The 11,463-nt window shown below is 44.6% G+C and overlaps 1 protein-coding gene across 1 annotated transcript in view; it reads left to right on the top strand.

Moving 5' to 3' along the window:
* The window catches only part of SRD5A1 (steroid 5 alpha-reductase 1), a 24,069-nt gene extending 13,119 nt beyond the window's left edge, over positions 1 to 10,950 (top strand). The window contains exons 2-5 of the mRNA XM_007451653.1: positions 49 to 215; positions 2,570 to 2,671; positions 4,279 to 4,429; positions 10,884 to 10,950. Coding sequence (XP_007451715.1) covers positions 49 to 215; positions 2,570 to 2,671; positions 4,279 to 4,429; positions 10,884 to 10,950 — 487 coding nt within the window. The remainder of the gene's footprint in view (positions 1 to 48; positions 216 to 2,569; positions 2,672 to 4,278; positions 4,430 to 10,883) is intronic.
* Positions 10,951 to 11,463: the final 513 nt, after the last annotated feature.

Here is an 11,463-nt window from a genome sequence, read left to right as displayed (position 1 = left end):
AAAAAAAAAATATATATATATATATATATGTGTTTCTTTTTTCCGAAGGGCCTTGATTTTCCCATTTCTGATCCGAGGAGGAAAGCCCATGCCACTGTACACCTTTATCCTGGCATTCATATTCTGCACCTATAATGGCTACTTGCAGAGCAGATACTTGAGCCAGTATGCGGTATATGCTGACAACTGGCTCACTGACCCCCGATTTCTAACAGGTGAGTGTCCTTAGTGATGCACTCCATCCTCCTAATCATAACTTTGGTGCTCACCTTCCAGTAGTGTCCAGTTAGAAAGCGCACACTTCTTGAGAGAACAGAGAGTCTGCGTAGGTCCATGACCTAGCAGGGGGCCAAGCACTGGCGGGAGGGAGGGTCAGGCTGTCCCAGCGCCGCATCAGTAGCAGGAGATGACGCAGGTGCCCCGTCACCCTTGCCCACTCAAGCACTGAAAGCACACATACCTGTTCTTAAGGTGAGCCTAAAAATAGCAACCAGCTCCAGCAGAGTGAGCAGTGGATGGAGAGTGAGTTCATTTGGGCACTAATTGACTGTGTAATCTAAGACAGTGGTTAAACCTCCTACGGTTTCTTCTGGAGAGCGAGAGAAAGTCAGAGTGGTGGTTTAAACCAGATCATCACACTGGCCCACAAAAGGCAATGAGGGACAGAGAAAGGGGATTGTTTTTTAAACTAAAAGATAAAGGTTTTAAATGTTTATTTGAGATTCTCATGGGAATCGTTTTTATGATGAATTGTTTGAACTTTTGATGAACAACAAAACAAAAGAATTCTTTGGTCTGTGAATTTCAATGTCATTTAAAGGAGCTGTATAGATAGACCATGTTACCTGCAGGTGCCTTTGAAATTGGTCTAAAATTTAAGACATCAATAAATTGTATACAGACTTCTTGACTTCTCTATGATTGAACAGAAGTAATTGAAAACGAGGAAATATGCCAACTGCGAAACAAACTGGGTTACTTTTTTGATATTATATTCATTTCATAAAGTTTATAGCTTTTGTAATTACATGAATAATTTTAGAAATCACATAATTAATTATACTTACAATAGTTATTATGAAAAGGTTAAGCAAGTATCCATAGTAATAAAATCCTAACAAAAAGTTTCCCAGAGAAGTAAGAGTGGTTAAGCTAAAAGAATTTATACAAAGATTTTAAGATCCCTAACCATGGAATTAAATGTTTAGTTCAGATGAGCACAAATATTAGTTTGCCTACGAATCTAGGCAATAGAGGGAGCTTGTCTCTTAGAAGACAAATAAAGGAAGCATGGAATTTTGAGAACGTGATGCTTTCTGGAACATCAAATTAAGGGCCAAATCACCTAGAAGTGACATACTGAAATTCAAAGAAGGTAGCGAGTCAGCCATAAATTGATGGATCCAGTAAGTGACTTATAAAACATATTAGACAGTTTGGTACAAACTGTTTAGAAAGGAAGCTGCCTAGTGAAATCAATAGGAAGAAATCTTGCAAGTCTTACTGTAGACCTGAACATGATTTGTATGTCCCTGTTCTAACTGTGGAAAACTATTTAATGCCACAGGGGTAACTGATGAATAACTTAATAACGTTACTCCAAGTGTACGTTCCTTTGAAATTGAATTGAATGCCACCATTAAGCACCATCTGCCTTTCACATTGTTTTAAACATCTCAGAATAATCAAATTAACTCTTTTTATGAAATCAAGTTATTCCTTTTATCAAACACTATTTTGACATTTTGCCTTTTCTTGTTGGAATTAATTGATATGATACTGGTAAGTCTCCTTTAAGTGATGAGAAACCTCTGAAGGCTTTGGAGAATTGGAGAGAAAATGTTCAGATGCTGTGGAATATCTACGCAGAGCTGGGTGGCTGGCAGTTGAAGATTTAGTTGGGGGAGATGAGGTGGATGAACAGACCCAGGAACACCGACTGATGAATGAGCAGGAAGTCAGGGGTGGGGGAGGCCGTGGATGTGCGTTAAATTGTTCAAATGAGGTTATAGAGAAAGAGGAGAAGAGGCCCAGAGGTTAGCTCCTCCGAACCGCCCCTCAAGGGGCCTGAATGCAGCCAGTCATGGTAAAGCACGCGCTGCGATATCCTGGCTCCTCTTCTGCCAAACAGAGGGGCCAGAGGGGCCATCGTGCTTCAGACAGTGTTTGAGAGGACAAATAAACTTTGTGGGCTGACCCACTGACAATGGTAATACCTCTTCCTAGAAAAGAGCCTTGTGCCTTAGTCATAAGTCAAATTTCTAATCATACCAGTCATCCTAAAAACATAGATTGTGGCCATCAGGTCAAGCTGTCTCAAATAGATTAGATAATTTAATAGTATGATTAGAAAAGCAAAGCCCTATCTAGCAGGCCTAGAGCAGTGCTTATAAGTCATCTTTCTAAATAAAGCACAGTATTTATTATATACAATGATTTTTGCTATCAGTCATGGCTAATATGTTATACCAATAATACCCTTCATTCAGGCTTGGGTTTGTAAACTTTGTAGTTTATTAACCATAATACTCTTGAATATTTTATTTTCTTTATATCTTATTTTCTTTAGGTTTTGTCTTGTGGTTGTTAGGCATGCTGATAAACATCCATTCAGATCATGTCCTAAGGAACCTCAGGAAACCAGGGGAGACTGGATATAAAATACCAAGGGGTATGTACCGAAAATGGGTAATTTATTCTAAAATTTTATTGAATGATGCTTTGCTGTTTTAGTTTTGCCAGATCTCGTAACTAAAGTGCAGTATATTTTAGCTGCAGGTTTTCAGCGTGAGTCACCATTATCATTCATAACAGTGACTGATTACTGTTTCGTTAAAATGATAGAAGAAGCAATTCTGACTAACTGAACGCTTATTAAGCAAAAAGGAAGCTCTAGTTGTATCTGTGTTTGGGAAGAGAGATTAGTAGGATTTTGTGATCTACAAGGGGTGTCCGATAGTTCATTTCTAGCCACAGAATAGAATCGATAGCTCGATTGACCCTCCCTCCGAAAACAATTTAAAATGTTGGGTGAAAAATTTAAATGCATCAGTGTGGTATCAAGAAAGCAAGTAATCATCAGAGGGCAAAATCTAAGTGAGTGCTAGAGTCCAGAGTGCATCTTGTTTTAACCACTAGCTGACCCTCATGCTGGTCTTGTGGCCCAAATTCGTGCCACTTGCCTGGTCTGAAAAACGTCCAGCTGTGAATTAGGATCCATGTATTCCTGGGGGTGGTGCGCTCATGCCTGTGGCCAACGCAAGCCCAGGTCCCCAAGGAACCTGCCTTCAACTCAGGCCTCCGAGAGCCCAGCAGACCACACACCACAGATTAAGGGCCACAGTCAAAAGTTGCAGAGCCCATGAGGAATAGGGCACGATGAACAAGAGCTTCATGAACATGAGCAATCTCAGATCTTAGAGTTCATAGACTCAAGTTGTAAAGTGAATACTTAAATATTTAAAAAATAAAAAAGGGATTGAAATTATGAGCAAAGGAGCAGTATACTCTAAAAAGGACAACATAGATACAAGCTGGAAAACAACAGAGCTTCTGAAAATTTTCTTTAAATATTAGTAGGTAAAACTAAAACTAGAGTGAAAGTGAGAAGCACACAGCAGCACTTAGTTTGGAATCCTTCAGCTTATCTTCCTGGAAACCATACAGGAACAACAGCAGAACAAATGACCAAAAATCCCTGTAAAGCTCAAATGACTTAAACTGTGGCCCTGGGGTTACCCTTGGAGTGTGCAGCTCTGCTCTCCGGCCCGATGACTCCCAGGCCCCCACGCCCTGCTCTGCCCCTTGGGTGCCCCCCCTCCCTGGGGTGTAATGGCCCAGATGTTGGGGGATGGGTCTGGTCCACACAGCACCCCACGTGCTTTGAGAAAGGTCTGGCCTGTCATGTAGACTTGATGAATCTGTGAAGATTTGAGGAGTGAATGAATGAGTCTGTCCTTGAAAATTTGTATTTTCTCCAGCTTGATTCATTAACCAGGGAGGTGATATATCGAAGTGTGTTAAAACCGTAGCATTTTATAGTCAGACAAACAGATAGGTATTGATACAGGCGTGTACTTACTACCAGAAGTTGTGATATGAAGTAGTAAAACCGGTCACGTTAGATGTGTCTCATTGATGAAAATTCTGTAGAAGTTGTATTTCCCCAGAGTTGATTTGTGTGTTCTCCGAGGAAGTATCCACTGGTATCTCTTAATCAGGGTTTCATTAGGCACTGTTTCATAGTAAACGCACTGCTGGGTCTCTGTTTTCTTCTAGGGGGCTTGTTTGAATACATCACTGCGGCCAACTACTTTGGAGAGGTCGTCGAGTGGTGTGGCTACGCCCTTGCCAGCTGGTCCATCCAAGGCTGGGCTTTTGCTGTGTTCACCTTCTGTGTCCTTCTCACCAGGGCTCAGCAGCATCACCAGTACGTTTGAAAATGCTTTTAGCATTTCTAATTTGTCCTCCGACCTTGGTAGAGCAATTTGCAGGTTAGATTTTTGAAATGTTCATATCAATTTGCCAAATCCCAGTTTAGACCAGGCTTTAGCTAAACGAGCATGGAACCACGCACATGTCTGAAGAATAGCCCAGGTGTAATCGTCAGGTACGCGTCAGCCACGTCATTTGCTCCACCCTGCTCTGAGCCTCTTTGAATGTCTGCTGCTGGACTCGGTGGTCAAGTTGAATGTCAGGCAGGGGGATTCAGTGTCTGACGTGGACTCGCCGATGACAACAGGGGACGCTGACCGGGCATCAGGCCCTCGGGCGGCTGCAGTTGGAAGCATCAGCGTCTGGCCCTGGCAGAGCCCCTTCCCACAAGGGCATCCCACTGTGCAGGGTCCCTGATGGACTCCTGGGATACCGCACCCGGAGGTCACATTGTTTTCCAGAGTGTGAGGCCTTTATCAGATCCCCAAAAGGGTCTGTGATCCATTTGACCAACAGTAAAGAAAACAAAGTATATTAAAGCTGAAGTAAGCTTGGAGAGCATCTTCCCCATCTAACAGGTGGGGAAACTGAGGCTCAGGCTCAGACAGGGTGGAAGTCACGTCTCGCTGAGACTGGAGAGCTTGCAGACCATCTGAGCATCGGGACAGTCCCCTGATGCCGCAGCAATGCTGGAAGTTTGGAGCAGCTGGTTCCCCAGTGCCCACATGGACAGCTCGTGTCCTCTGAGCTCGAGGGGATGCTGCTCTGCTTCCCTGGCTTCATTCACTCAGAAACATTCCATCCTAATATCCAGGGCTGCTGACACAGAGGCATCCAAAAATGTATATCATTGTCCTGCTTCACGGACTTTGCCATCTCTTTGGGGAACAGGACAGAGCTGGAAGGCCAGCAGAAGAATAGATGATATCACGGTGCAGTGGGAAACACAGACTTCTTAGAGTCAGAAGTCCTGGGTTTATGTCCCAGGCTCACCATGTATTTAAAGACACAGAGGATTATTATTGGAGGTAATGAGGAAGAGCTAAAAATATCTGTTTAGCTAATAGTTGAAGACATTACAGCAAAAGCGTGAGAGTTATTGAGATCCTGAGAGCAGCACCTCTGTTCTTTGAAGTGCCCCCTGCGCTGGTGAGCTGGTGAGCTTCCCTCCTGCCAGTGAGGGGAGTAGGGCCACAAAGCCAGGACCCGTGTGTATCCCGGAGCTGCTGTGAAGACAGGGGTGGGAAGGAAGTCCATACCAGCGAGGGCTCAGGAAAGGGGTTACAGCGTCAGAAGTGGCTCAAACGCACAAATGTTCAGGAATGATTCGCCGTCTAGGGTTGGATTGAGTCCTAACCCCAGGAACAGAGTCTGTGTAGATGGGCTTAGTTCAGATGAGGTCACCCTGGAGTCAGGCCCTAGTCCAGTAGGACTGGTGTCCTTACGAAGAGGAGTCGCTTGGACACAGACATGCACGCAAAAGAAGTGACGGCTGCGTGCAGACAGACAGAGGGAAGCTGAAGGCCAAGAGTGTGGCAGTGATGCAGCCACAAACCAAGGGACCCCAGAGGCTGCCGGAAGCTGGGAAAGGCTGGAAGTGAAACCGTACACCTCAGACTGGGACTTAAACCCACGCCGGCCGGGACTCGAACCCGGCCAAAACCCACAGTCTTCCAACTGAGATCACACACCGGGTTTCAGGACTTAAATGAAGCTCAGATTCTTGAAGTCTCATCGCAGAAAGAATTCAGTGAGAGACAAAGTGATGGGTAAGAAGTGGATTTATTTAGAGAGAAACACACTCCACAGACAGAGTGTGGGCCATCTCAGAACGTGAGAGAGGCACCAGGGTATGGGAGCGGGTAATTTCATAGGCTAATGAGGGGGAGGAGTGTTCCAGTTGTTTCAGAAAGGGGCGGGGATTTCCAGGAATTGGGCCACCGCCCACTTTTTGATCGTTGTGGCCTGTCTTGGAACTGTCATGGCGCCTGTGAGTGTGTCATTTAGCGTGCTAACCTGAGCTTGCTGATACTGAGGCTCAAGGTCTAGTGGAAAAAGTCGACTTGTCCGCCATCTTGGATCCATTTGGTTCTAATCAGTTTATGTCATGTCCTTGGGCTGTGTCATTCTTTCAAGGGTTGTTCTTTCCCTCCTGTTTCAGAAAGACCCTCCCTTGGAGCCTGGGAGGGAGCTGTGGCCCTACCACACCCGGACTGCAGGCTTCTGGCCGCCAGGCATAAATGCTGTTGTTTCAAGCCCCCGGTTTGTGGCTCTTTGTTATAGCAGCCCTGAGAAACCAACACACCAGCCCTTCCCGGATTTACAGTCCATAGGGCTGTAAGCAAAGGCAGTGAGTCTGAGGTCCTCAGTTTTCTCCTCTGCTAGATGATTTCCCCAGATCTCATGCCTATGAAACACTTTTCTCAGAACCAGAAAGATTCATACTCTTAGCAGGCCTGGCTGAAATAATATGTTATTATCACTTTAGAATAAAAGTATCTAACAACGCCCTAGAAAATGAATAAAGCAAAACTAGGTCCCACCAAAAGAAATGAGCAAAGTGCAACTTCCACCTACGTTCAGTTGACGAGCACACAGGCAGCTGATCTTTCTAGGATGTAATTTATTAAAAATAGATTCTCTAACCCCCTCAATCCCTGCTAGCAAAAGGGTCTTTCCCAACATTTTTTCCCTCCTCCCTCCCCCTTCTTCCCCTCCCTCTTCCCCTCCCCCTCCTCCCCCACCTCAGCACCAGCACCTACCCCACACAGCCCAGTGCAGGGGCCTAAGACCACCTTCTCATGGCCATGGGGGAGATGCTATTCCTGTCCATTTGTTATATTAGATATTAAAAAGTGAATATTGGTTGCTTTCTAATAATAAAAGCAAAAGAGATAATCCTGACATTTTAAGAAAGTGGAACAGAGGAAGATTGAACAAGAGCACACTAGGTCAGTCGTAAAGATGTTTTCTCAAATGAAAACAGGGCACAGGAAAATCCCTCTCAATGCTGCAGTGTGACACAGATAGAAATAGAAAATAATCCTATTTTCCAAATGAAAGTCTCTGTAAAGAAAGCCCAAAGGTGTTCTTTGCAGATTTACGGGTTGAAAGGGCTCTTTTTCATTCATTTTCTGTTTAAATTGATGGCAGTGTGAAAGCAATTTTAATTGCTGAACAATTAATTCGGTTTAGTGGAAGTATGTTCAGAAATGTTAGATTTACAAGCTGAGGACAAAGTAAAGCCTATCTTTTTTTTTTTTTTTTTTAAATCCAGTCAACACAACTAATGAAACCATCAGATAAATTGCTTCCAAAAGGGAACAATCCCTGGGACTAGTCCTTGCACTATATTTGACTTACTGACAACGTTCCTAAAGCCATACTTTATTACAATGAACTTCTTTCTGTAACAGCTAGACGTGAATTATTTAAATCCATAAATGATGGTTATATTGATAATTAGATCTGTAGATCAGAAACTTAGGGTCACCTGTTCAGAGTAGCTAACAGATATTCAGGTTTGAGGGCCACATTTCAAGGAATGGTGAAGGGGGGCACGTTTTCTCACTGTTTTCTTCCCTGCCAGCCTCCAGCAGCCATGCTTGTTTGATGGGGCCAGGGTGTGGCTGCACATGATTTCACAGCTGTGTAAGAATGAACTCAGACGTGTGCTCGTGCACACCCGGGCACTAGAGGTTGGGGCCAGCCTCAAGCACAGTCTTTGAGGGCAGACTCTGTTGAAATAAATTATTGCATGCTTATCTATTTGTTAACTTTAATGTCATTTTTAAAAATGAACCCAATGCGTCTTCAAGACACTGGTTGATGACACAATGATTTTTTTAAAAAGGCCCACACGAATATGACATGCTGCCATCTTGTCACAGCCTATTTCATGAGACTTGGGTGCGTAACCGTGATTTGTGAATGCTTCGAAAGTGTTTACTCAGCTGTCAGTGGCCCGTCCCTGTGTTCAAAAACACAAAGCTGTTTCTGAGCCTGAAACACACAAACGGTTAGGGGTTATTTTGCATTCAACAGAAAGGCAATGAGATGTTAGTTCAGTCGCCACAGTAATAAAATCAAGACAAAAAATTGGTATCCAGCCCTGGTCAGTGTCACATAAGCTTTGGTTCTAGGGGTAGCAAAATGAATGAGAAAAGTAATAGAAATATGCCGCTTGTCATTTTAAAACTATCTATACATACACACATACTTAAAGTACTTTTTTCTTTTTGGCCGCGTGGCGTGTGGGATCTTATGAGTTCCCTGACCAGGGATCAAACCCATGCCCCATGCAGTGGAAGCACAGAGTCCTAACCACTGGACCACCAGGGAAGTCCTTTAAGTATGTTTTCTTGAGGTGGGTTTGTGGTCTCAGTGTTCAAACAAATGAGAAGTTTCCTGGGTGGCTGCACAGCTCCTGGAGCCGTCCTGAGGGCGTGGGCGGGAGCGCCTGTCCTGTTCTTGATGTCTTTGGGCCGCCGCCTTCACTCTTGCCCATCTGAGGCCGGTGTCCCAGTTCCCTGGGCAGTTTCAGGACAGGGGCTGGCATCCTGCTCTCCTAGCGTGCTGTCCACACAGCTGCCCCATGGGAGGCTCTTTGGAACTGGCTGCGGGTCCATGTCCTGGATCCCGAGCGGGCTGTCTTACTGTGTTCAGGCTGCTGTCACAAACATGCCGTAACCCAGGGCCGTATAAACAACAAACAAGGGCTTCCCTGGTGGCGCAGTGGTTGAGAGTCCGCCTGCAGATGCAGGGGACACGGGTTCGTGCCCTGGTCCAGGAAAAGCCCACATGCCGTGGAGCGGCTGGGCCCATAAGCCATGGCCGCTGAGCCTGCGCGTCCGGAGATTGTGCTCCGCAACGGGAGAGGCCACAGCAGTGAGAGGCCCGCGTACCGGAAAAAAGAAAAAAACAAAACAACAAACGATTATTTCTCAGAGTTCTGGAGGTTGGAAATTGGAGATATGGGTGCCAGCACTGGCAGTTCTGGGAAAGGCCCTCTTCTGGGTTGCTTTCTCGCTGTAACCTCAAGGAAAGAAAGAGCCGGGGTGGGGGTGGGGGGGCTCTTTAATCAAGGCACTAATTCCATCCTTGAGGCTCCACCTTCATGACCTCATCGCCTCCCAAAGGCCTCACCTCCTAATACTATCATTGCCCCGGGCGTTAGGTCTTTCACATGACTTTTGCCGGGGTCACATTCAGACCATAGCACAGGCTGAGGTGAGTAAATATGTGGACTGTACACATTCTTGGCACCTCTGCTGCCCATAGCCCTTCTTGTCTCCACACACATCACTGATCTGGAAAAGTCCGTTTTTACTGTGGCCTCATGTCAGGGGAGGTGCTGCTTGATCTGAGGTCCAGTGACCAGCTTATGTGGGTGTTTCTCATCATGTGTCTTTTGGGGAATACAGAACAGCGCATGAGAGCACCATGGCATCTGCTATGTTGTAATTCTGTATTTGTGGATGACAGTGTTGAGTTGTTCTAAAATCGACAGGATTTGTTGACTCACTTTCAGGTTGTTGTTTCCATATGTTTCTGCCATCTTAACAAATTAGCTAATTTTTTTTGAATTTTATTTTATTTTTTTATACAGCAGGTTCTTATTAGTTATCCATTTTATACATATTAGTGTGTATATGTCGATCCCAACCTCCCAATTCATCCCACCCCCACGCCCCCGCCATTTTCCCCCCTTGGTGTCCATACGTTTGTTCTCTACAATAGCTAATTATTTTCCATCATTGTTTTTAGTCTGTTTAGCACTCTTTTGTACTTATGGAAAGGCTTTTTCTGCCTATTTCTCCATTTTGTCAGATTATTTTTAATCTCTTACTCCACCCATTTAGCTGCCACCCTTCCCAACAGGCTATTACCCCACAATGAATGAGTGTGCCTTTGTTGATTTAATTTATATCAAAACTGAAAATACCTGTTTGAGTGCAGGGCCGAATTATGAATGACCCGTGTCATGTGTTCCTCTGTTTGTTTGAGAGTCACCTGGCATGTAGCTGTGTGCCCCTGCCACAGACCCTGGGTCTGGAGCAGTAGTTCTCTTCTGGGAACTGGAGAAAACTCTTGGGGTAACTAAGAGGTTCCTCTCCCCTCCCCCAGTCAGCCTGCTTCCCAAGATCTGCAAAGATAGCGCCCCAATATCCTGATCTGCATGTCTATCACATGCCTGTAATTTTCCCTGCCAATATAAAGGTGAATTATATGAGTCACATCTTCGTGAATCGTGCTGTACACTCTGATATGTTTATTCATGATACAGACAAAGTCAAGCTATATGTCTGAGATGCCAGAATTTTTATTACTACTTTTAAAAAGCTCAGTATCCCTTTATGATGAGAAATAGTGTCCGTTTCGTTAGCAACTGTTAAATGTTTCAGTGAGAAAATTAAGTTTTTTTAATGTATTTTTTTGTCTTATTTCAGGTGGTACCATGAGAAATTTGAAGACTATCCCAAATTCAGAAAAATTATGATTCCATTTTTGTTTTAAGTTCGTTGTCAATGGGGTTACCTTCACCTTGAAGCTTTTCCATCGTGTTTCTCTCAGGATGATATAAATGAACGTGTGTCTCTGTAAATTTTCTGCTACTTTACCTTTTTCAAGATTTGCTCTAGGATTGTGTAAATGAGTAAACTATCTAATAACAGTAGCAAATGTGTAAACTACCTAATAACAGTCTAATCAAACTGAAATGGCAGGTGGAAGTATGACGCTGCATACCAGGTCACAGATCTGCAACTCTGTAATTGCAGCTTGACGCTCCTCCCATTTGTCTGCCTCTTTGGACCAAAACATTCTCTACCCATTGCACAACTCCCTACATCAATGAGTTTAAGGTCAAAGGTGATGTTGTCCCCTCCCCCTATGGAAGTGTGTTCTGTCTTCATGTCCCTCTCATCCCCCTAGGTCGGAGAGGCCCAGGTCCCCACAGAGTACCCACCACAGCCTCTCACTCTTGGGTGCTGGGCAGGCAGAGAAGCTGGGCTTAGAGAGAGGAGAGGC

The sequence above is a fragment of the Lipotes vexillifer genome, unplaced genomic scaffold, assembly GCF_000442215.2.
Source record: "Lipotes vexillifer unplaced genomic scaffold, Lipotes_vexillifer_v1.1 scaffold1463, whole genome shotgun sequence".
NCBI lineage: Eukaryota > Metazoa > Chordata > Mammalia > Artiodactyla > Lipotidae > Lipotes > Lipotes vexillifer.
The sequence above is the reverse complement of the archived record's forward strand: the minus strand, read 5'-3'. Positions and strand labels throughout refer to the sequence as shown.